General features: G+C 42.9%; 4 protein-coding genes and 1 long non-coding RNA gene across 8 annotated transcripts; 3 read left to right on the top strand and 2 right to left on the bottom strand.

The window, feature by feature from the left end:
* Positions 1 to 265: 265 nt before the first annotated feature.
* On the bottom strand, positions 266 to 3,326 carry LOC4331269 (cation/H(+) antiporter 15). 2 transcript variants are annotated; one of them, XM_015769544.2, is made up of 2 exons: positions 3,085 to 3,326; positions 266 to 2,949 (listed from the first exon to the last, which is right to left on the bottom strand). In XM_015769544.2, exon 2 carries the CDS (start codon positions 2,882 to 2,884, stop codon positions 620 to 622), a length of 2,265 nt encoding a protein of 754 aa, XP_015625030.1. In that variant the 5' UTR covers positions 2,885 to 2,949; positions 3,085 to 3,326; the 3' UTR covers positions 266 to 619. The 2 variants fall into 2 exon arrangements, with proteins under 2 accessions (XP_015625030.1, XP_015625029.1); XM_015769543.3 differs by having other exon boundaries at positions 266 to 2,944; positions 3,085 to 3,293.
* A 2,422-nt stretch (positions 3,327 to 5,748) lies between these two features.
* On the top strand, positions 5,749 to 10,670 carry LOC4331268 (uncharacterized). The gene is made up of 7 exons (XM_015767251.3): positions 5,749 to 6,092; positions 7,656 to 7,745; positions 8,037 to 8,117; positions 8,261 to 8,392; positions 9,524 to 9,742; positions 9,888 to 9,980; positions 10,202 to 10,670. Exons 1-7 carry the CDS (start codon positions 5,859 to 5,861, stop codon positions 10,361 to 10,363), a joined length of 1,011 nt encoding a protein of 336 aa, XP_015622737.1. The 5' UTR covers positions 5,749 to 5,858; the 3' UTR covers positions 10,364 to 10,670.
* A 1,864-nt stretch (positions 10,671 to 12,534) lies between these two features.
* Positions 12,535 to 14,088, top strand: LOC4331267 (protein ELC-like). The gene has a single exon (XM_015771347.3). The coding sequence runs from the start codon at positions 12,631 to 12,633 to the stop codon at positions 13,837 to 13,839; it is 1,209 nt and encodes a 402-aa protein (XP_015626833.1). The 5' UTR covers positions 12,535 to 12,630; the 3' UTR covers positions 13,840 to 14,088.
* Positions 14,089 to 15,323: 1,235 nt separating this feature from the next.
* LOC9266208 (uncharacterized) lies at positions 15,324 to 19,075 on the top strand. Its single transcript, XR_001543791.3, has 6 exons — positions 15,324 to 15,847; positions 16,066 to 16,156; positions 16,269 to 16,383; positions 17,646 to 17,760; positions 17,952 to 18,419; positions 18,508 to 19,075. It is a non-coding gene; the product is annotated as an uncharacterized lncRNA (long non-coding RNA).
* A 483-nt stretch (positions 19,076 to 19,558) lies between these two features.
* LOC9271665 (protein DETOXIFICATION 45, chloroplastic) lies at positions 19,559 to 25,450 on the bottom strand. Of its 3 annotated transcripts, none has more exons than XM_026023023.2 (14): positions 25,026 to 25,450; positions 24,758 to 24,876; positions 24,307 to 24,574; positions 24,072 to 24,193; positions 23,773 to 23,908; positions 23,425 to 23,521; positions 22,942 to 23,042; positions 22,120 to 22,283; positions 21,845 to 21,916; positions 21,621 to 21,737; positions 21,454 to 21,549; positions 21,262 to 21,383; positions 20,442 to 20,496; positions 19,559 to 19,918 (listed from the first exon to the last, which is right to left on the bottom strand). In XM_026023023.2, the coding sequence occupies exons 3-14, from the start codon at positions 24,506 to 24,508 to the stop codon at positions 19,907 to 19,909; spliced, it is 1,296 nt and encodes a 431-aa protein (XP_025878808.1). In that variant the 5' UTR covers positions 24,509 to 24,574; positions 24,758 to 24,876; positions 25,026 to 25,450; the 3' UTR covers positions 19,559 to 19,906. The 3 variants fall into 3 exon arrangements, with proteins under 3 accessions (XP_025878808.1, XP_025878807.1, XP_066163389.1); XM_026023022.2 differs by having other exon boundaries at positions 24,307 to 24,450; XM_066307292.1 differs by lacking the exon at positions 24,758 to 24,876 and having other exon boundaries at positions 24,307 to 24,450.
* Positions 25,451 to 25,481: the final 31 nt, after the last annotated feature.

Raw genomic sequence — 25,481 nt, 5'->3', positions numbered from 1 at the left:
ATCAAATCAAATGGGGATCCACCATGACACGCCGCAGATCAGGGTTAAAATTTAGATATCCGTAGACGAAAAATAATCGTCCCATTCTTTTCATGGGACTTGTATGTCAGGACCAAGTCTGATGGGGATCCACCATATATAGCATGCCAGGTTGATGCAGGGGGCGGATCAGGGTCGGTTTGAATCAGCGATGGCATCCAAGATAAGTTTAGCCGTTTAGGGACGCTAAAGATATACTACTATTTCGTGAGTTGGGAGACATGGATAACACAGACTGCCCACGTACTTTATTAAAAAAAACATTCCAACCTCAAAATCGAGTCTGTTTATTTCGATCGGTACATATACTCACTCATCTATCCCCACACATGGGGTCATGGCGTATATGCGTGACACGGGTGCATATGATTTTTACCCTAAAACCAACTGAATTTCCCATGGCAATTAGATGCAGATCATCGATCGATCGATCGGTGCAATGTCAACCCGGCCCCGTTCTAGCTAGGTCGATCCAGTCCAACCAGCTAGCCATTGCGTGCCACACGTACTCCTCTTAATTAATTTGTTCTATGCATGGCGCCATGGATGATGTTGTCGTCGGAGATGAAGTAGTATATAGCTAGGGTGGGTGGCTATGATGATCGGACGACGAGGGTGTGGTGGTGATGTGAATGTTGGGATTCCACCTCCTCATCCTGCGATGCACATGCGCGCTGTGCTGCTGAAGCACCAGCACGGAGCCGCAGGCCGTGAAGTCGTCGGAGGCCAGCACCTCCCCGACGGGGCCCAGCTCCGGACACTCGTCCTCCAGTAGCCCTCCCATGCCGCTCGTCATGGCCGCCGCCGCCGAGCCGCCGCCGCCCTTCCCCACCACGAACAGCGAGTACGTCCCCACCATGGCGCTCAACGAATTCACCATCTCCGCGCCGTTGCTCACGTACCTCTCCGTGTACTCCACCTGTCCCGCCAACACCAGCCTCGCGTACACGTCCGCCATGAACTCCTCATCCGCCATCGCCTCCTCGTCCTCCACCGCCACCTCCATGGCGCCCTCACCGCCATGGCTCTTGGTGGTGGCTAATAATTGTTCATCAATGCCAATGGTAATATCATCCTGTCGCGCTGGAAGGAATCTCACCACCGTCACGCTCACCCACGGGTGCGCCGCCAGCCGCGTCGCGTACGCTACCGCCTCCCTGTCGTCCGGCCCGCCCAGGAACACCGCCACCACCTGGTTCTTCACCACGTCTTCCGCGCCCTTGTCGCCGCCCCCGCCGAGGCGCCGTTCCACCAGGACCCCGACAGTGCAGGGCAAGCGCTGCAGGATCCGCTGGTTCAGCTGCCGCCTCCCCTCTCGCCGGCACACCATGCGCCCGTCGTACCGCTGCTCCTTGTGGAAGGGCACGATCACCAGCGACGCGCGCGAGTCCTCCACGCCGTTGCGCACGTCTGCGTCCATGGACCCCAGGCTGGAGATGGCGGTCATCTGCCGCACCGGCACGCCGGCGTCGTAGGTGAAGGTGTTCACCGCCGCGGCCACCTGCTCGATCTCGCGGGCATAACCCCACTCGTCGTCGTCGGCGTCGGCGTCATGGTACAGATGGGTGATGGCGTACTTGCGCGCGGCCATAAGCTCCACCAGGTGGAGGAGGTAGACGGCCAGCGGCGCGGTGCCCTTGGAAAGCTCCGCGAGCGTCAGCATGGTGTGGACGCCCCCGGCGCCGTGGACGCAGACCAGCACGCGGAGCTCGTGGTCGACCTTGAGGTCCTGAAGGCAGCGCGACCGGTATCGGGAGGCGGCGCGCTGCTGTCGGACGATGGCCGCGGCAGCCGGGCCTGCCATGAAGGTGTTGAGGATGGAGGAGAGGAGCAGCACCACCTGCGCCGTCTGGCCCCAGATGCCGGCCTGGTTGCCGAAGTTGATGGCGAGGATGTCACAGTAGCCCTTGACGTTGAGCAGGAAGCCCAGCACCAGCGACTCCCTCGCCGAGATGCCCAGCATGCGGCCCGCGAGCACCGTGCCGCCCACCTTCCCGACTGCGCCGAGCAGCGTCGTGAAGGCGACGGCGACGGCGAACTGCATGGCTGTGAAGCTGCCGACGGCGGCGAAGTCGAGCCTTGCGCCGATGGCCCCGAAGCAGAGCGGCATGACGAGCTGGTGCACGGGATAGGTGAGGCGGTCGACGAGCGTGCGCGCCGTGGGCCCGTCGCGCGGCATGGCGAGGCCGATGAGGAAGGCGGTCATGGAGGCGCTGTAGCCGAACACCTGCTCGAGCAGCGAGAGGGCGATGATGAGCAGGAGCATGGCGCAGAGCTCGTACTTGCTGACGTAGCGGCGGCCGCGCTTGAGCCTGTTGAGCAGCCTGGCGGCCCTGGCGGCCGCGAGCACCGCCAGGCACGCCGTGAAGGCCATGGACATGACGATGGACATGTCCGGGAAGGATGGGGTGGGCTGGCCGTCGGGGCCGTAGGCGGTGGTGCCGACGACCATGATGCTGAAGACGGAGAGGCTAGCCATGTCGTTGGCGAAGGCGGCGCCGATGGCGAGCTGGCCGGCCTCGGAGCCGGTGAGCTTGAGCTCGGTGACGATGCGGATGAGGACCGGGGAGGCGGTGGTGGTGAGGACGAGCATGAAGAGCGCGGTGGAGGCGTAGAGCTTCTCGGGCTTGAAGGGGCCCTGGCCGGGGTGGAGGAGGCCGTAGAAGAAGGGCCCCGCGAGGGCGGCGAGCAGGAGGCAGAGCCCCGAGCCGCCGCAGGCGATGGCGAGGGAGCGGCGCAGGTGGTGGCGGAGGTACCGGAGGTCCATCTCCAGGCCGATGAAGAACATGAAGATGATGCGGACGAAGTAGATGGTGTCGCTGAGCGCGCTGCCGGCGTCCTGCATGCCCAGAGGACGCAGGTCCACGGCGCGGCCGAGCACCGTCGGCCCGACCACCACGCCGGCCTGCACTGCCATGCTCGCAATCTCATATATATATATATATATATATATATATAGCTTCCATCTCGATCTCTCTCTCTCTCTCTGCTGGAAATTTAATTATCAATCCAATCCAATCCGCATGCATATATATATATATATACCAGGATGTGCGAGATTATGCTTGGCTGCCCAACGCGTCGAAGCGCGCAATGGAAGATGCCGGAGAGCGCCAGGACGGTCGCCATGAGGCCGGTCACGGCCATCACGCCGGCCATGAAGTAGGTGCCGTCGTTCACCTCGTCGGAGCACTTGGCACCGTCACCTGCCATGCTCGTCGCCGGCCCGCCGGACCGATCGATCAGCACGCTACCTACCTACCTACCTATAGCGGGCTATCCTATATATAGCCTGCCTTATATTTATCAGTTAAAATTTGAATTATCAACTTTAAATTTGAAGCTAAATTTGAGGGGGTTTTTTTGAATTTTATTTTTCAGTCTTTACTTTTAGAACGCTAATAACACGTATCTAAAAGTTTTATTGATAAATTACTTTTTATTTGTAAATATACCGTTTTGCTTAATCCCCTTAAATTGCATTCCTAGCTTCCATCCCTTTCGTCAACCCAATCTAGGATTCACTATAGCCAACATAATTGTGTACGTGACTGTAGGTTTACTGGTGCTCAAGTTAAGATACACAGTTGTAATCGACTATGCAGAAATAAGATATCAAGGGTCCTAATGAATTTTACCTATGAAACCCTCTAACTCATGGGAAGGATAGGAAATTTTTTTTCATTGAAAACTTTCGTTACCTTTACGTTGTTCGTTTCATGAAATGTTATTAAAGGGATTCCTTCAACTTTTTCATTAAAATAGGATTAGAGAAACATAATACTTAATTTCCCTGTCGTCTTTAATTGTTGCAATCACGGGTACTTTTCTAAGTCTACTATCTACTATATATTATATATACTTATATATACTTAAAAAGTAAAACCTGTTTTCGTCGTCCGTGAAAACAAAAAGAAACGATGAGAAAAAAACCAAAAAAAGAAGTCCGACTCCCATTAAAAAAAACTTCCGACTCCCTTGGAAATTCCGTAAAAAAAAGAAAAGAGATTTCTTTATGGAAAAAAATCAAGCGCGAAAAAAGTGCGAAAATTTTGTTATGTCCGATAAAAAAAAGTGCTATAAAAGGGTTTCCGTCTACCGTAAAAAAAGAAAAATAATAGTGCAAAAAAAGATTTATGTCCGATTAAAAAAAATCCCGTCGTCCATCCCCCCAAAAAAAACAAGCGTGACCATTTTTTCTGTCCGATTCAAAAAAAGAAAGTTGGGAAAAAAGGTTTTCCGTTTCTCTATCTCTGACTCTATCTCTTCTCTGCTTCTTAAAAAACTAAATGTGTTTCCGTCGTCCGTCCGTGAAAAAAAGCGTGAAAAAGAAATTGAGCGAAAAAAAATCGAATCCGATTATACGTGACGCGGTAAAAAAAACAAAAAAAGGGAGAAAAAAATGAAAAAAAAAGAGAAGTCCAATTCAATCTATCTATATATACCTAACTAAAAAATTTGTATGGCTTCCGGGTTATAGTTTTCGTTCGTCGAAAAAAATATTTCCATCGCACGTGCGATCGATCCCATTTCAACCCCTCTCCGGTGGCAAAAAAAAGAAAAGAAAGAAAAAAATAATGAGAGACCGCATCAAATTTGGACATAAATCATAGAGAAAACACTGCTACAAGAATACAAGAATACAAGATCAGATTCAAGAACACTAAGAAAACGCCGATGCCGGAAGGGGAGGGTTTCGTTGTCGTTGCCGAACCGCCACCGCCGTCGCAGGGATGTCGGTATGCCAGGGCGCAGCCACGTTGTTTTGAGAGATAGAGAGCGGGGGGAGGGGAAATGATTTTAGGGTTAGGGTTTGGGCTGTTGAACTTTTATATAGGTCGAGGTCAATCAGGACCGTCTATCAGATCAGACGGTTCCGGCTTCTCCCGCGTCACACCGAACGCCAATCCCAGGCCGCCCACACGGAATAAGTTCACTTTAGGTAGCTTAAGTTTTTCTTCCCGATTCTATTCCTAGGCCGCCCACACTATTGGGCCATCTCATGGACCACGTGTACGCTTTGTATGGAATAAGGTCACTTTAAGTCCCTTCAGCTGGACTTTTTTTATTTTATTATGAATATATTTTCTTAAAGAGCTCATATCATGTAAAACTAAATCTTAATCATGTAATATTTTTATATTTGTTATAATTTTAATTTACACGTTGCAACGCACGGATATTTTTTTCTATGTAAAAAAAAGGGACCATGACATACGAGTACGAGTGAGAGATATATGCCGCACGCACCCGCAGGCTCATGTTTAAACGAGCTGGCAACATATTGTCAATTACAGGTCTAATTGTTTTATTTGGGTGATTAAATTTGTTTTTATTTACATAATTAGTTTGCTCTATTTAAGCTTTTTGAAAATTGCTAAAATTTGAGAATAACTTTTCCTACTTCATATTATATTATTTTTAGCTAATGGAATTAACAGAAAATTAATTATATATTTTTATCTTTTTAACAAAGGTCACTGCAATTTTATATTTTATTATGATTATGATTATGATTCCTTTATATTTTTTCTCACCAATATACATGATTAAAATTATCTTCACCCGTTGCAACGCACGGGCATCATTGCTAGTTAAAAAAAAAGTTGAAATAGGAGATAATGTGAGGCCTTGAGATTAAAAGGACCCCGAAAACGAGACAGATCGTGGCCGTTGAAGAGGGACACAGACACCGTGGATCTGAACGCTGCCGGTGTTTGTTATCCACATTTGCGGGGCGCAGCAGCAAAAGCACAAGGGCAAAGCCTCGCCGCCGTCGCCGCCGCCGCCGCCGCCGCCGCCGCGGCGATCGCCACGCCATGTCTCCCTCCCTCTTGCTTACCTCTAGGGGTACCCACTCGCCGGCGCCACGGCCGCAAACCCGTCGAGCATCACAACTGCTCGTCTCTTTCCCCTCGCGCTGCAGCCGCTTCGTCGGCCTCCGCCTCGCGCGCGCAGCCGCCGATTCGCAGGGGCCCAACGGCGCTGCCCCTGGATCTGGATCTGGTGGGGACGGAGAGGGCAAGGCAGCCAATGGTGCCGACACCAAATTGGTACGGTAAACAACCAACCCTTCCCTCTCTCTTAAATCTTAATCCCCTTGACTTACTACTACTGTTCCCTAATCCCTCTCCTGTTCTCCCCAATTACTGTTCCTTCTCTGTCTTAATGGATAGATAGATGGATTGGTTACTCCTTTTCTTTCGCCTGCCTGCTACCGTCTGCATTCTCACAGGCTGGTTGGATGCATGCCATGATAGAACAGGAGAGATAATTTCAATTTACTAACAAATAACATGCACCGCATAATTTGGAGAAGTTTCTTGTGTTAATTTTGCATCAATCACATGGTATGCGTTCTCCACATAAACTTGTAATGGTTTGCACAAAAATAATTCGCACTAGCCCTCAACTCCAAGTCGACTACCTGAGAATATGTCGGAGAAGCAGAGATAGTTATGATGTCCTGAGCATTTTATACATTATGAGATCCAGAATAAGACACAAGTAGTCAAGCACTGCATAGGTCACATGATGAGGCAATTTAATTTAATTACCCTGAGATCTGAACTATAGGCAGATGAACTAAACAAATCAGGCTTACAAAACATTGAGATTATCTTGCAGAACATTTGGGAATGGTAACAGGACATGGAGGTTGATCCTATACCAAGACACCATGTATATATACATATATAAATGATACACCACCAACTGCAATTCTATCAGTCGGTTTCATCTGAATTACACTGTGCAATGAATAGATATATCATATGTATGACTCATCATGCTCACATTTTTTCTCCATTAGTGGGCCGCTTGTTAATAATATATAAGTTGATGAAATATTGTTAACTCTCACTGATCCATGGCATCAATGATCTGTCTAATACTGCACGAGCGACTGTTGTCTGTTGCTAGGGCAGCTGGTAGTCAATGGATTGTTCACTCTCCACAAAACATGTTGAGTTGAGGGCTTTTATGATATCTTGCCTTTGTTGATCTGTTCCTACACAAAACAACTTGAAGGTCCTATATGTAAGAAAATTAGCAAGGATTGCTTGACAATTGTTGATAGCCTTATAGCTCAGGGCAGAAAGTTCTGGCAGAACCTTATATTCAAGAAAATTAGCAAGGATCTCTTGACAATCTTTGATAGACTTATCGCTCAGAGCAGAAAGTTCTAGCACCTCTACTTCTACATCCATTGCTGTAGAGTAGTTTCCTTTTCATCCCTGCAGAGTGTGCACAGAGATTCTCAAAAGTCAAAATACTGTTCTGTACTTCTGTGACCTGTTTTTTTGAGTGTCAAGCTGCCATGCAGGAGTTCATTAGAAGCAGAACCATCATGCTAGTTGGACTAGACTCTGTTTGTAGTTGTATCGATGGAAATATATGCATGAACACCCTTTCGTCCACATGTCTTTGGTTCTCAATTAATCCATTGTCTATTATCATGTTTGGCACCAACGAAAATAAGCTATACTAATATCTTCTTGCTAATTTAGCTATAATATTATTCTGACAACAATCCATATTTTAAAGCTATGGCTATAATATTCTGACAACAATCCATATTTTAAAGCTATGGCTATGTGTTTTTTTCATTCTTACAGCCAAAGAACCGGAGGGACATACTCCTGGAATACGTTAAAAATGTCCAGCCAGAGTTTATGGAGCTCTTCATAAAAAGAGCTCCGCCACAGGTTTTTATCATCTTACTTCCCTCCTAAGTTTCCACAAACTGTGTTTTGGATAATTCATAAGGATGGGACTGGGTCAATCCATGGGTACCAATTGACCCACTATAGTTCAACCAGATGAACTAAAACACAACATCAAAGTTCATTTTTAGATGATTTGGTTGAACTAGAGGCAATGGGTACTTATGTATTGACCCACTTCCAACCCTAGATATATAGGGTGGTATGCTGATGATTTCTTGAAATACTTTGATATGATGACATTTCCCTCTGTCCATTTTTTTTTCTGAAAAGGTTGTTGATGCCATGCGCCAAACGGTGACTAATATGATTGGGACTCTGCCACCTCAATTTTTCGCTGTAACTGTGACAACGGTAATGGGATATCATATGTTCAGGTCTTGACGCCGGTTTTTCTTGTATGGCATTATGTCATACTACTAATTATTAGCACAATTCATTTGTACACTTGAGCCATGAAATTGTGACATGTTTATTTACCTTTTTCATCGACACAGGTTGCTGAAAATCTAGCTCAGCTTATGTACAGTGTTCTGATGACCGGATACATGTTCAGGAATGCGCAGTATCGTCTGGAATTGCAACAGAGTTTGGAGCAGATTGCCCTTCCAGAACCAAAAGAAGAAAATGTACTTTTCCACCAATGCTGAGTTGTGGACATATATTCCTTACAGGGACATATGATTAAATTGTTGCCATGTTGACATGTATATATCTGCTTAGTAATCTAGAGTTGATTATGAAAACTCATTTTTTGATCATTTGTTTGTCTTTTGAAAGGTTAACACTATGTGCAACTTACATTAATTCACACAACCAAATCTATGAGTGGATAAAGTCAAGTTTTTGCTGGTAGTAACTTTACATTATTAAAACTGCAAATATTTTATTTTGTCTTATTTTGCATGGCAGCATTTACTCGCTGTTGCTGTGCATGGTTTAAACCTCCATAAAGAGAGGTCCAAGTAGTGTATCCCTAGAAAGTAAGGTTAGGAAGCATCAATCAATGATAACTTGATAAGTATGTAGCAATGATGCTTCCCGGATTCAAAGTAAAGAGGACTGAAATTAATCTGATCTTTAGAGTGTTTCTATTGGTTGAAGAGTTATTTTTTTCATAGGAAAGCTTGTTGATGAGTGATCATTACCTCAGGAGTTCACAGCGTTATCTAACATGGAAAACTAAAATTTGTCTTTCTATAAGAAAACCAACTCAGCTATTGTAACTATTGGTGGTTTCCAGCTACTGTTTTGGCATCCTAGTGTTTAATTAGGCTTTGAGTAGGAGCGATGAAAGATGCAATATTCATTTTGGATGTTAGATTGATTGAGGAGCACACATCCATGCATAACATAAATGTTGTCACTAACACTAATTGTAAAATGTCTCACGTCTCTCTCCTGCCAGGGCACCTCAGTGTGCCATATAATTCACTGGCTTGTGTCACTGGTCAGCCACATTTGGTATTGTTTTCTAACCAGTACTTTGCATTGTCATATTTGCTCATTGCTGTTTGACATTGTAAAGAGATTAGTGCTAGAGGTTATTGACTTGTGTATTTAGATTTGTTTACTTTAATGTCATAGCTTTCAGAATGAAGTCGGTCAACATTTTGTGCTCCTGGTGTTTTGATCATTTTTCTGCAAGTGTTCTTAACAGTACATTACAATGTGGTGTAGCTTCCCTACTTCGCACAAATAGTAAATACTATAAAAAAAGCAAAGATGAGGTTGTTTAATATGCATGCTGGCATTTGTAGGATTCTGCAGATTATGCTCCTGGAACCCAGAAAAAGGTTACTGGAGAAGTTATCCGATGGAACAAGACTACTGGTCCTGAGAAAATTGATGCAGTAAAATATATAGAATTGCTTGAAGCAGAAATTGATGAACTCAGCCATCAAGTTGCTAGAAAATCATCTCAAGGAAGTAATGAACTCTTGGAATATCTAAAAACTCTAGAACCTCAAAATCTGAAGGTATATCTTGATCCCATTACCCTCTGCTGCATCCATCCTAAGAATCAGAATATATATAGTTAATACTGACTTTATGTTAGGATGATCAATCTTTTTGGTTGGTTTACATGCGTGATAATTCATCTACTATTCTGAAACATTGTAGGAGCTGGCAAGTAGTGCCGGCGAGGATGTCGTTTTTGCTATGAATGCATTCATAAAGCGCCTTTTGGCTGTCTCAGATCCTGCACAGATGAAGGTGAGTGTTTATTTACTTCTTTCTGTGTTCATGTTAATTGATTTTGTTCAGAACCATGCATACCTCCATTTTGTTGAATTGTGCCACTCATTCAGGTTTGCTTCCATTCCATTTAGTATTTTCTGATAGGAAATCGCAGCATTTTATAAATTGTTCCCCAAGTTTGGAATGTTACTGCACCTTAAAGTTAGTCACTTTGTTTTGTTTTGTTTTGAGTGCAGACAACAGTTTCAGAAACAAGTGCTAATCAGCTAGCCAACTTGATGTTTTGGTTGATGATTGTTGGCTACAGCATGCGCAATATTGAAGTGCGGTTTGACATGGAAAGAGTATTGGGTGCTGCCCCAAAGATAGGGGAATTACCACCTGGAGAAAACATATAGCAGGGAGGAAAGGGGCGTAAGAGTGGGGAAGTGATGATTAGTTAAAATCTAGGGTTACTGGCCGGCCAAGATAACTGTATTTGCGTGGTCATATTATTTTGAGTGGAATGGATTACAGCATTTGTGCAAAGACACCAATCCACATTTTGGGAACTAAGATGAGATGCTAGGCATAGCCATTTCTGATATATTTCTCGGGGAGGTATAGACGACGAGATACATAGAAACAATAGAACGGGACCTGATGCTGTAGTTTTGCAACCTGACTATTGTTGGTAAAATACAATCAAGGCAACTCATATTACCATATTGTACTCCCATGTTGTATGTCTAGTTCACCAATCAAGTTGAGTCTGATGTGAGTTTGTTTAGAATCTTGACTAATTTTGCTACATGACACATAAGTTTGTGTAATTTGATAGCGTACATCGTAAAAACGTGTTATGGCTGTTGGACACCTTAAAAAATGTGTTCCTTGCACAGGAAAAAAAATTCTTTTGAATAGATATTGATACAAATACCTCGAAACGGGTTGGGATACATATTCGTTATTACTATAGATAAGATCTTTTGAATAGGTATTGATACAAATATCTCGAGATAGGTTGGGATACATATTTGTTAATACTATAGATAGAGTATGATTTTTTTTCATCCAAATAGATAAATCTCTAAATATAGGCACTTCTTTTTTCTTCACTTTTGCATTTCTTAATTTTGTATTCTGCTATTCTGACAAATATTTTTTCATTCTTGCTTATCTTATCTTACTTTCCTAGTTGTTCTAAGTAATACACGCGGTACAAAGTTCGTGCTAGGGAATTTCTTTGAGTCATCATGTTTTTCTTCATACAAAAAATGAATATGTGATTTTTCAACGAAATGAAGCTTTTTTTTTGCTTAGCCTATCTGAACCTTTTGTATAATTGGAATTAATTAAAATATAATAGGTATTTTGTTTCGTCTAGAAACATAGCGTAAAAATATTCCTCGACTTGCATAAAATCTGGAGTACTATGCTAGATGCCATTTTCAGCTCAATTGGAGAGAGAATTTTTCTTAGAAAGACAAGTGTTCATAGAATCATAGTGCCAAAAGCTTCTAATTTAGTGCAAGAGCAAAGATTTAATATGCCAATATGACGCACTCAAGGAATGTACTTGGGGTGACGACACATTTAGAGATGCATAATTTTTAAATTTTCACTTCAAAGCCTAAGGGGTGAAAATGGAGCGGATTTGAACGGATAGTAGGTATACCATATCTTAAACCATATTTCTTGAGTGGATTCGAAGCGGATTGTTTCGGATGTTGGAAATGGTGCATATTCGATTTAAAAACGGATTGAATTTATCAGATATTACGTGTATAAGCAATCAATATAACATCGAGTTAGCAATGCAAGGAACAAACAACACAATAATCGATGAACAACCCTCGTAATAATTATATTTTTTTTGAGAACGTCGTAATAATTATATGCATAAGTGTTAAACAATATGAATACTTCATAGTATAAAACACACAACTATGCAAGTGTGAGATGAGATTATGAAAGCCTCGAATTAAGGAGTCTTGGTAAATTGATGACTAGCAAAATTTACATAGAATCTTTTAGAACATTTAGGCCGGATAAAAATCAATTTCATTGTCTGTCTTCTCTGCACACGGCACGACCTTATATGACCCTGTACCATAACGTTTAGCGGAAAAAGCTTTCAACTAATACAACTTATTATAATATATTTCTCCAAATTTTAGTGCCCACATATTTTAAAAAATACGATAAATTGTTATTACTACTTAAGATGAGAGGGGTGATGTTTTTTTAAGCCTTTTTAATATTTAATTAAAAAAAATAAATAATCCAACAATTTATTTTCAAATATAAACTTTTGGTCAGTGGCAAGAAAACACTAGCAAGCCTGTTGCTATGGCGTGATTAAAAGATTTAAATTTGTAAATAAGTTTTGGAGAGGATTTATTTTAAAAATAAATAATATTAATAAAAGGTTAAAAAATAATAAAAATTCGAGAGCGGTCGGTTCCTTGGAAACGAAGGGAACAGGGAAAGTATGCAGAAGCAAGTCACCGCCCAAGCGAAGAAGCCAACGCGGTGGAAAGTGGAAAGAAAAGCGGACAAACCAACCCGAGGCGACCGGCGACTCGGCGAGGCAAGGAAAAGAAAAAAAAAGGAAAAGAAAAGAAAAGAAAAGAGAGAGAAGGTGTGGTGGTGGAAGGAACCCTAGCGGCGGCGACCGGCTCCGATGGCCCCTCCACCGCCGTCTCCGTCCCCATCTCCGGCGAGCGGCGCGCAGTACGCGCACCAGTTCCTGAACACGGCGCTCTCCCAGCGCGGGCCCTCCGCCCTGCCCTACGCGGAGGACGTGAAGTGGCTGATCCGCAACCACCTCGTCGCCCTCGCCGACGCTTTCCCCTCGCTCCACCCCAAGGCCGCCCTCTTCACCCACAACGACGGCCGCGCCGCCCACCTCCTCCAGGCCGACGGCACCATCCCCATCCACCACGCCGGCGCCTCCTACAACCTCCCCGCTGTCCTCTGGCTCCCGGAGCCCTACCCGCGGTCGCCGCCCCTCGTCTTCCTCTCCCCAACACGCGACATGGTCATCAAGCCCCACCACCCCCTCGTCGACCGCTCCGGCCTCGTCGCCAACGCCCCTTACCTCCGCTCTTGGGTTTTCCCCTCCTCCAACCTCGTCGATCTCGTCCGATCCCTCTCTCACCTGTTCGGCCTCGACCCGCCCCTCTTCACCAGGAGCCCCAATCCCCCACCCCCTTCCCCTTCCCCGCCGATCCCTGCCACCCCGCTCCCTCGCGTCCACCCCTCCTCCTCCTCCTCCCCCTCCCCATCCCCCTACAGATTCCCTGCCTCGCCCCAGCTTGCCGCGCGCCCCCCACCCACCGAAGACCCCGCTGAGGTCTACAAGCGCAATGCCATCGCTAAGCTCGTTGACATGGCCTATGCCGATGCCGCCACGCTGCGCCCAGTCCGCGAGGCTGAGGTCGACACTCTCTTCGCCATGCAGGCTACGCTGCGCAGCCGGGGGGAGGTGGTCTCTGATGGGGTGCGCAAGATGGGGGAGGAGAAGGAGGCACTTGAGCGCCGCCTGCAGGATGTAATGATGGCCACGGACCTCATGGAGGCGTGGGTCATGGAGAACACCAAGGGTGCTGCCGGCGACACTGAAGCGGACGAGGCAATTGAGACCGCAGATGTACTGTCTAAGCAGATGCTTGAGTGCACTGCTGCGGATTTGGCACTCGAGGACACCATTTATGCGCTTGACAAGGCCATTCAGGAGGGTTCTGTGCCATTTGATGGCTACCTCAGGAGCGTGCGAGCGCTTGCACGGGAGCAGTTTTTCCAACGCGTCCTGTCAACCAAGGTGAACAAGGCACAACAACAGGCTCAGGTTGCTAGAATGGCTGCTCGGGCACCACAGTATGCATCATAGGACCGGTGAGGGGTAACTTGAGTATACTTACTTTGATATTGCCTTTGTCTACCAACTCTACTATAGCTGTCACAGTGTAAAGTTCGTTTGCTCTTTGCACATCTTTTTTGGGGTGGATGGGGGTTACTTACTAGATATTGGATGGATGATCCCATGTCAAATAAGAACCTTAGTTGGGAGTGCTGCACTGGATCTTGTGTACGATTTCTGTACTTCAATACATATCTTCAGTTTTGTTCTTTGTGATAACTCCATGTCTCAATCTTCATCGCAAAACTTTTATCAAAGATTACAAATCTTGACCTTGGTAGAAAATTTCAGATGCCTGGGTGTTCCCCATCTTACTAATTGTAGTCATTGCCATTGGTGCCGACTAATTGGTGCCAGCGCCGGAACAGGCAATAATAGGCCCTTCTGAACTGGCACCTATGGGCTTTCCTGCACTAGTGAATTGTGGTAATTCAGATATTGGAGGCTGATATACCTGAAGTTACTGATACTTTCAGAATGTTCAGTTATATTTCTTTTGTATGACTGCATTGCCAGCTGTGGAAACCTAGCCTATTTGTTAGAACTCAAAGTTGGGAAGCACTAAGTAATCTAATTAAAAATTAGTAATTTCTGGCTTGCTTAAATGTTATGACAATGGAAGAGGCAATCTAACTACCTCTGTTGTAAATGTTGGACGCTCTAATGTGATATAGGTATCTCAAGTTTGCTTAGAGGTTTGTTTGTGGTCATTGTGTTTGTAGGTGTCAGGCGCGAATGTAATCAACAATTTTTTTGGTGTGTGGGTGTGGGTGTGGGTGTACTTGGGGTTTCTTCCCTATACGCAGCTCTCCTACGTGTTCAAGAGAAAAACGTTTGCATATAGGCTTTCTGGCCACTCTTATCAATATTAATATATTTATAAATTGGCTTAGTAGTTGGTTCTAGTTTGGAAATATGGTTCCCCTGAGCACAGGGCACTGCACACTTTGGACCGAATGTGACATATTCTAGTACTATGAATCTGGGCTGTATGTCTAGATTCATAGTACTAGGATGTGTCACATCTGGTACTAGGTTGGTTTTTTATGGGACGGAGGGAGTAGGTTATTTATTACTAGATGATCTGCACGATGCAATGCTTACATCATGGAGTAATGTTCTGTAATTTCTGGACAACCTGAACATGCCCATCCTTAGTCGGTGGTGTTGGTTTTTATGGTTCAAATCGCAGCCCAGATTTTGAGCTAACTCTGGTTCTGTTTGATCTCAACACATTTGTAGAGCCAAACAGAATGGGTTTCTTGCAGATTTAGAGTGTGAGTTTACATATGCTGCTTGTCCTTGAGGTAAAAAACATTTTTAAAATGTATTGCAGAAAATTACATTGAACCATTGCAGGACAAAAAGTTACTGATGTTGCCCTGTTGCTCCGATGAGATTCGAGTGAGCATGCCTTTTGCTCCAGTATAGATAGTCTGAGTAAAACCTAGAGTTATTTAGTGTGGTATTAAAAAAAAGTTGAACTCGAGGAGGCGGCAGTGGTGATGTTGAGCCCCCGAGTGAGGCCGTGGACGGTGCCATAGCCGCGGGACCCGAGGCCGATGCAGCCGTAGAGCAGCAGCCCCTGCCGGTATGGCAGGTACGGCCGCCCCTACATCTCCTCCGCCTGCGTCCTCCTCACCTCGTACATCCTCTCGTGCGCCGATCTCCTCCTGCTCCTTCCCGTTGTTCCTCTCCCTCTTCTCGGCGGCCCTCTGCCATGGACACAACAGCGCTCACACACAGCCCAGGTGGAGGAACAGCAGGCCAACGTCGCTGCCGTAGCGGTGGTGCAGGGTGTCCAATGAGCGGTGTGGGAGCTGGTCGACGAGGTGGAGGTGGCTGACGAAAGGAAGCAACGGCGGTGATGGCAGAAGCTTCCCTTTTCCAAGACTCTTGATTGTGAAGACGACTAGGAGCAACGCTATGGCGAGGATGACATATGATCATTACATCTTGGTGGATTTTTATCCCAAAGGTTGGATTTTTACTCCGAATGTCTTGGTGCTTATAAATCAATTAGAGCACATTCCATGTCCTTGTTCCATTATCTCTACAAAAATGTTCTTGTAGCCAATCACCACGGGGCGGTGACTTTCACAGATCTATTGTGTGTCTAGAATATTCTATGGTAGAGTTTTTTTTCTCCAAATTGGATTTTCACATGCATGTTTGATGAACTCTTATGCCATGTAGTTGGGGTTATTTATGAAGATCACCATCAATCATCTTCAGTTGGATTGCTGTTTTCAGGCTATTGTGCTGGTGCAGTTGTGCAGCAGTGCAGGTATGCTTGTGAGTTGTGTCAGGTTGATCTGGGATTACATTCAGCAATACTTCTCTCTCATTTCCTGGTGAATTGGCAATCTATCCTAACTGTTGCTGGTTTTCCTTCTCAGGTAAGATGGCATACAGCTCACTATGCCGGGTATTTGCAATATCGAGCACCAGCATTATGTGTTGTGAAATTCCAAAATACTATTACAGTTAATCACCCTTCATATATTTTTTCAGGTAAGAGCACCTTTCATACAAAAACACAATGTGCCCGGTGAAAGATAAAACACAACTACAGGCTTTTTTTTAAAAAAAAAAAACTATCACCTGTACTAGTGCAGTAAAATTGCACTTTGATGCACCCACACAAGATTCAGTGCAAACCCAAAAAACAGAAGAGAAAAAAAAATTCCTCTAATCCCATTTTATTTGTAAGGAGGTTGAAATGGCCTGGATTAGTCCAGGCTAGCTTTTGCAGGGAAACAAAATAGAGAGTACTTGAGAGGCTAGGCCCTGTAGCCCCATCTTTTGAATACGTGTTAGTGATGCATATTTTCTCTTGATTTACACTGCAGATCTGGCTTAGGATGATAAGTGTACCTTATTTTATCTACCTATCTGATGTCTTGCATCATAGTTAATTATATGAATGAATTGACAACTCGATATTTGTCTACACCCTGCATTTTTTCCCGTATTCATCCATTGCCTGACTGTTTACATGGATGCATGTAGAACCTTGTGCTGTTTTGGTTCATAAGTTTAGTAGATAGAATCTTATGATGCAGAATGAAATTTCCCTTTTCCTTGGATGATATAAAAGTAACATACTCTTTGGATGTGAGCAATTAGACATGTCACTAGCGCCCCAACAGATCAGCTCAAAGTATGTTCCCACCCATGTTTGTAAGTAAAAAGATTGTCCAGGTCCATTTTCTTTGTTTAGCATTCCTTGGTATTATTTCCCAAATTCATTTGTTCAGCATGGGAAGGCCTTTTTTGTCAAAATGCGTGATGGTCAGTAATGCAGAGCTTTTATTTTGTAACTTTATTGGCACAGATGGATTCTAACCAAGAATTTGAGAATATTAGTTAATCTCTTTCTGTGTAACATGTTTATTCAATAGTGTTTGTTTGCATGTTCGAGGTATGAATTTACAGTTGAGGTTATGCATGCCAAGAAGTATATATTTTTTGGGGGGTTTTTTTGCCTGGTGCATTCTAACCAGTGGCTTGGAGCATGCTTAAGCAGACTGTGCTTTAGCCCAGTCTGTACACCGGAAATCATTATCCCGACATACATGATTTTATTCAGACTTTATCATTACCTTTAGAGATGATTATTTCATACTTCCAAATATTCATTTCTGAATGTTATACCTGCTACATTTAGAGTTCGATATAAACGTTTGCAGTTCACATACTATCCAATGGGGCCTTGAAAAAAAAAAGAGCAAGAATCAATGACGAAGCAATGCTTCTTTTCCTCTTGTTTGTAGGTTGAAAGAATGACTTGATTTATGGAGCTATAATTATATTGAAAAGTTCGTTTTGTAATTCAATACAAAGAAGAGTGTGAGCATGACTAGAAGATCTCTGTGGATTTCTTACAAGGTATTTATTTTGCATCGGTCACTATGTTAGGAACCTTTAGTGGTTTATATAGTCATGAAAGTTTTTGAGCCAGTGCATCAAATATCTTGGTCCATTAAGTGCCTGCACTTCTCTAAGGAAATCTACAGGATTTATCTAAGCTGCAAATCAGAATATTCAGGATTAATAAAGTAAAAATTGCATTTCTGCAGCAACAAAGAAAAGACTTCGAGGTTGTGATTGAGGATGGCAGGTCCTAAGTCACAGGGAACGTGGAACGTGGGTGAGTTCCTCGTCCCGGAACAAGGAACGGGAACGAAGCGGAACTTTATTCTGAAAACGGAGGGGTCGTCGTTCCAATACGTGGCATGGCGATGAAGGAACGAGAAGGTGGTAGGATGGAGGAACCAAGTACGCTGAGCTAAAAATAAAAGGGGAACTCACCGGATCAACGCTTCAAGCGACGAGCAGCGTTGTTGCTCCTTCGTTGCTCACCGCCATCATGCCCCGAGGTGCCTCCGCCAGCGCACGCCGCCGCCGTCGAGCAGGGGAGAGGGCTGCACTGCTAGTCGCAGGTCCATATATAAGAACAGCCGGCAAAATCCTTGACACATCTAGAGGGAAGAAATGATAAATGGATCTTTGTTCCGAGCAGATCGAAGAATATGTATGTTGGGCAGGTAAATATTCAGATACCCTCCAACAAGCTACGGTAGACTTCTGTGAAATGGTTCATCATGTAACACTGTCCATGAAACACTACTGCAGGAGATAAGGGGGAAATTTCAGCAATCCAACTTATTTACTCACCGACGGAGCAACATTTGCTACTGGCCAACTATTAAGTAGAAAATGTTTTCAATGGAAGAAGAAACCTGCACACTTGTGACTCAAAAATCGTAGTCTGCGGGTCATGAAGTTTCACTACAAAATACAAACTAGCTATTTTGAACTGACTATTGATTCACATATTAGAAATGATCAATACAGAAATTTTACATGGCTGTAGTGCATTTAAATATCATTTTTAGGGGGTAAATATAGTGCTCAATTTTCTTTCCATATTTATGGCAACTTTTCAATTCCTAATGGAACTTGCATACTGATGTGGATGTCTTTGCAGAGAGAAATACGCTCGTTACATGAGATAGAGGATTTTGTTGGGAGGCAATTAGGTGCGTACGAGTATAACTCTAAGAAAGGTGTCACAAAGGTGTGGTTCATTGAATTCATACTTTTAAATTGGTGAATTGTGAAAGAGATCAATGTGTAAATGATGGGTTGTTGCCGTTTCACTTGAAACAAGCTGATGTTTTATTTCACTTAAGAATTATTAGGAAGGATGTGGCCTTGAGTTAACATTTAATTATGTTATGTAGGAAGAAATTGTTTTTTTTTTCATGCTACGCCTTCTAAAGCCCATGCGTGCGCAGCGTGACACCGCACATACCCTTATATTATGAATCAATCCAGTTTTCCGGAGTTAGGATGTGTTTAGTTCACGCCAAAATTGAAAGTTTGGTTGAAATTTGAACGATGTGACGGAAAAGTTAAAGTTTGTGTGTGTAGAAAAGTTTTGATGTGATGGAAAGTTGGAAGTTTAAAGAAAAGCTTTACAACTAAACACGGCCTCACTCGTTCACCGTCTTCGGTTTATAATCGGGCGTGGGTTTCATCACTTCTAATAGTAGCATGATGACTATCCATGATGACTATCCGCTACTGCCGGCCCGCCTATTAAAGTCCTCCGCTCACGCAGTTTGAATTCATCTAGCTAAAGTATGTATAAGTATTTCTCGGTTCATAGGACAATGCTACGTAGGGCCAATTTGAACTGAATAATACAGTATTAGTATACATTGCTCCAAAAATAATTCGAAGTGGTCTCAGGTTAAAGAAAGGCAAATTCTCTATCCTTCTAAACTTATCAAGCTGTTTACGCAGCAGCAAACTGGCTTACACAGTAAACGAAAACCACCACAAGAAACAAGGGAGCCTTTAGAATAAATAAAACGGCTACACATAGTAATAACACTAGCAATTGAACAATGTTGGTAGCAAGTAAAAATGGCATCTCCTAGCAGACCGACTTGAACATAAATACCTACAGAATCACCCGCTCGTTCATTTAATCCGTAGTATTGACTGCTTAGTTGCCGCTCCATCTTCAACCAGCTAGCTGCACAAGAGTTATGCAATGGCTGCACTTATCATGACATTCACAAACCGCTCCGACAGAATCATGCGGGGAAAAGAAAACCAGAAAAATATGGATACTGCCCTTCTCTATTACTCCTACCTTCACAAGCATGGCCATAAAAAATCAACAGTACAACATATTAGGTTGCATGCCTCAAATCATCAAATCAACAGGGATAGGCTATCTCATATTTTTCTCAATACGACCGGATCTTTCAAAAAAAATATTTTTCTCAATATGAATCCCCATGACTGTAGGCTAGTGAGCCTACTGAATGCCTTGCTCCTGCATTTCCCTAACAGATTCTTCTTTTAAGGTGAGCTGACTAGCGTGTGATACTCAACAAATGACGGCGGGCAAATTTAACAGGTTATCGTAATTTGCATTGATTTGACACTATACCTCTTAAGTTAAGAGCCTTACCCAAGAAAAAAAATTATAATGCAGAGGACAAGACAATTTATAAACTAATACCAGGGTGTAAAAGATAGGAACATCAAACCTCTGTTTTGGGTTCCTCATGCAAAAATGACCAAGGTCCTGATTTCCATAGAAGCCTGCGATTTCTCAAATTATTAAGATAAAAGCATAAAAGAGCATCCATTAGATCAATTACAGAACATGAAATACAAGGCTCCAAAAGGGAAACAGACATAATATTAAAAATTCTTTATCGCCAATTGTTATATTCATAAAAGTGATGAAAATTGGGAAGATACCCTTATACAATATACTGCCCAGTGCATGGATATACATCAAATAACAGAAATTTGTCCTATCCACATGAAACTATTAGTTATGTTCTCCTAAATAAACTGCAAAATATGCGTGGCAATTCACTGAACAGTCAATTAGTTTACATGCTCCCTGAAAGGTTACAACTTTCATATAGAAAATAAGTTGATCTTCAAGATAACATGCAAATATGTTACTTATTGTGGCAGTAACATATTTCGACCGCTATAGACGTCACATTGCTTACTTAACATAGTGCTTTTAGCAAATACAGTCACCCTAATCAATTGCCAAATAACCTAGAACATAGGGCATGTGTAGCAAGTTTATTCCCAAGTCTGCAAGAACTATAATTTGCATTTTCACAGTTGAACCACATCCACTTAGTTCAATAAAATAGCAGGGCACACACGCGCGCGCGCGCACACGGAGAGAGAGAGAGATCACTTACATGGCTATGGTTTACGGTTACAGAACAACACAAGATATTCATTCCCAAAAAGGCAAACATTTTTAACTGCAAGATCATGTATGCATGCTTGTCTTTTTACACCGGATTAGAACAACAAAACAAGAAATATAATCACCTGAGAATGCCCGAAGCCATGCGCAATCCCATAAGTGTTGTCAAACCAGCCCAAACTCCAGCAAGTCCAAAAACAGATGGAGCATATAACAAAACTAATGATGACATTATCCCAACAGCAATCTGTATAGCCAAAAGATGACAAAGAAATCAATATAAAGTAAAGAAAAAAGAGAGACAAGTGTTTCCATACCGTAGCTTGAGCGACATAATCAAAATCTGAGACACCATAATGCAGACCATCAAATATGAATGCCAGAGCATTAATTGGTTGACTGGCACATACAAACTGAAATGAAGAAAAAACATTAGAATAATAGATGTGATGTGATAACTAAATGATAAAGTAGGGAGATGTACCAATGAACAAGATTTGACAACCATTAGGACCACAGGGTCACTGGTAAATAATCTTGCTATATTACTGAATGAGGTATACAGGCCAGCGGATAAAGCTAATCCACTGACTACTCCTATCTGCAAGAAAATCTCCATTTTTCTATGTTAACAAGAAAGGGCGATTGCATCTATGAATACATGAAAAACAAAGCTTCACAATAGAAAACAGAGAAATGACACATGACCTGCAAAGCAAACATTGCTATCTTCTGGACCCTCTTGTAGTCCAATATTGCATAGGAGCTTGCTATCATTGCCTACAAATGCAAGTAAACTTAAGTCTGAACATTTTGATTGCACAAATCATGATATATCATTGAGCTAGAGGAACAATCTTTGTATTAGTAGTATTCGCTAGAAGTTTGAGGGCTCGATGTAAATTACAATTTATAAAGAAAGAAGTATGTGAAATGAAGCCGATTTAAAAGTGTGGATACCATGTACAATCAAAGATACACACCTGGGCAGAAACAGCTAAAGCATCTGCAAGCAAAGATACCGCAAGCCATACTTGTAAGCATATCTGATGAGCTGCCATAGCTGTTGGGCCTTGTCGAGCAGCCATTGATGTCCCTATGGTCATCGTTAATAAAATCGAGAGGGTTCTTCCTAACAGCATGCCACCTAAGCATTTCAAAAACAGATGATGGAATTATAGATGGTGGTAAGTGCAATAAAAGGAAAAACAAGATAAGAAGTATGAAATTATAACATGGAGGTTCTCAGGATGCATATCATAGACATGCATTATCTTTCCAATAATATGACAGCAAATATTTGCAAATCCTAGAATTGAGCACATTTTACTACATATAAATGGTACCACGAAACAATATGGAGAATAGAAGTTCCCTGAACAGCCCATTCATTAGTGGACAGAATGGGCATGGCCCATGAATGAAAGCTCTATCAATGACAAGCTGATCAACATATCTGTAAAATATACTAGCAGTAACCGTACCTACACCATCTACTCTACGATAGTCTTTCCTTTTTCTTGCATATAAAGTTATTTCAAAAACCAAACTTTACAATTAACTTGTTATCGATAAAGGTATCATTGTTAAATGCATAGTGGATCCAGAATTGGAAATTTTGACAAATTAACCCAAAGAACTCAAAGCCCCCTGGGAGAGAAAATCTGAACTTCAGTTAACCGCACATTGTAGAATGAACAAAATGAACAGACACTGAGATCAATGAAAGTGTAAGAACTCTGATTTAGCATGCACAACAATTGAATATAATGAGAGAGGGGGAGATAGAAGAACGAAAAAGACACCAGATTTTAGATATCCGCTAAACTCTAACTGGTCCAGCCTTGGAGGAAGTAGAACAGCTCTTTTACTTAGAGACTGGAGAAGCAAAATTGTAATAATGTACCTATGTCATGGACGGAATAAAGTTAGAACTCCACTTGTAAGTTGTAACTAGCAAAAATGCTTGATATGTAACATATGAATAAATAAACTGCATAAACATCAGATGATGTGCTAACAGCCACAAACTGTTATGGCAAGACCAGAATCACATATGGTAATTTAAATGTGTGTGCTGAATTGCTGATAAATGAAAAACAAAAGGAAAGCTAAAGTTTATTTTCTGCTGCATTTCATTATTTTAGAAACATGTCTATAAGTAAAAACAGTTGGTATTTGGAACCAAACTGAGTTATTTGCTGCTATATTCATATAAAATATTCCCTTTTTTTACCTTTGTTGTTTTACTTGGATTCCATGGGGCTAGGTATCAATATAGAACTTACTGTGATGCAACTGTAGAAATTGCAGCTCCAGTTATGCCAAGCCGAAAGACGTAAATAAGTAAAGGAAGAAGCACTACAGCTGAAAGATTTCCCAAACCTACATGTTTTAAAAGAACATGGTACAGACATCATATAGTGTAATATGAGAGATATTTGATATCAGAGAAGAGTCTGGAATCAAATGAAACTGGACGTAAAGTATGCCCTTTATTGTGGAAAATGGAAAAAAAAGATATTGGAAACATTATTGTGATTCCACAAAATATTTGCTAGGACTGCTAAAAGGAATATAACTAATGCAAACCAATGTAATCATGTGGTTGATGAAGAGTAGTTCTTGGAAGTTACCTATAAAAAATACAGGAGTCTTAGTATCCTTGAATCCACGAAATATTCCCTGAACTGCTAACATAATCACATTTGCAGGTGCTCCCAAAGCTCTCAATGAAAGGAAAAGTTTTGCAGGTTTATGCATTGGTGAGGCCTGCAAAAGCACTAAGTTGAGATATCCTGACAATTCCAACAATTGAAAACTAATTGTTGAATCAAATTAGTGACCCATTGTCCAAAAGTGCACATAAAAACGACAGTATTCCCTACAAAACAAAGATCGCAGACAAGAATAGGCATCGTAATCCAAAACATACAGGTGACACGCCCATTAGTTTAAGAAACAATCCTGATCCTAGGAACAATGCCAATGCTTCAATTGTACCGATTCCAGCAGCTAAGACCAATGCAGAAGATACAGATGACAGCTCCAATTTGCCTGCAACATAACCACAAGTCAGGTTTTATTGCTTGAATGTTGAAGCAAGTGCACAAAAAAAATTTATAAATATGTGAGAAATGGAATATTTATTTAATATATGCTGCTGCTACCTGAACTTGAATGCTTGCTAGCATTCTTGGAAATGTCTTCTGCCACAAATGAGGTTGCAATGCTCAACAGTGGAATGTTGAAAATCTTAGACACGATATTAAAAACCGACACACCAATACCAGCTGATGCTAGCTCCAGAGCCCCTTCAGAATATATGAAAAAGAAGGATGAATGGCAAAAGAAGGGACAGCTTGCTTTCATGCAGTAAGGATGGCTATAATTCAGCACTCCCAAGAGCTACTTTATGAAGGGCAAGCGCCATAATACCTAGAACATCATTTTTGGTGCTGTTTGAATTAGTTACATAATATAAAAGAAACAAACAGCATGAATTATAGAGTATTAGTGTAGACAATGATGGTGCAGGTATCTACCTATTTGCCGATTGATAAACCATTAAGAAAAGAACACTTAAAAATATAGGATATAGCAGGTCCAGTAGGTACCTACCTAATCTACCAATATATGCAGTCTCCATCAATTGCGCCAATGGATCAATAGCTTGGCCAAGAACTGCTGGTAGAGCTAGAAGAATTAGCTCATTTCTGACACCCCCGGGACGCAAGTCACTGGTTGTTTATTCGTTGGATGGTTATGAAAGGGTAAAATATGTCATGCACCTCCGAAATGTAAAGATTATAGTAAATGTAGACAGCAAATGCAAAGGGCGCAAGCATGTGGGTAGGCAAGTAAATAAAAGTAGGAAACTGGAAATTACATGGGAGGCTCCGTTGGCGTTGCATTAGCAAAAGAGATGGCGCCATCATCTTCAGCAACAGCATGGGGAGCATTGGTGGCAAGAGGGGTGATGTGTCGCCGGTTTATGAGCAACTTTGGCAGGTTTGATGGGGAGGAGACTCTGGTTGGTCTGCTACCCAACAGGGCTGAGGAGGAGGAGGAAGAGATAGGCCTTGGACAGCGCGCAGGGCGTGCCGCGTGATGGTGGTGCATCATCACTGCCTTCATCTCGATCTCGAAATCTGGATGGAGGAATCAATTAAATTGAAGGGGGAGGCAGAGCAAGAAGAGAGATGGAGCTGGACCAGCCGGCAGGAGAGGACAGCAAGTTGCGGTGCCGGTGGACGTTGGTAGTGGGAGGATCAGACTCGAGGGGAGAAAGGAGAAATCAGAAATGGATGAGGCAGCGCATAGAGCCGGGAGGGACCAACAAAAG

Source organism: Oryza sativa, chromosome 2 (genome assembly GCF_034140825.1).
Source record: "Oryza sativa Japonica Group chromosome 2, ASM3414082v1".
NCBI lineage: Eukaryota > Viridiplantae > Streptophyta > Magnoliopsida > Poales > Poaceae > Oryza > Oryza sativa.
This window is presented reverse-complemented; position numbering and strand designations above follow the sequence as displayed.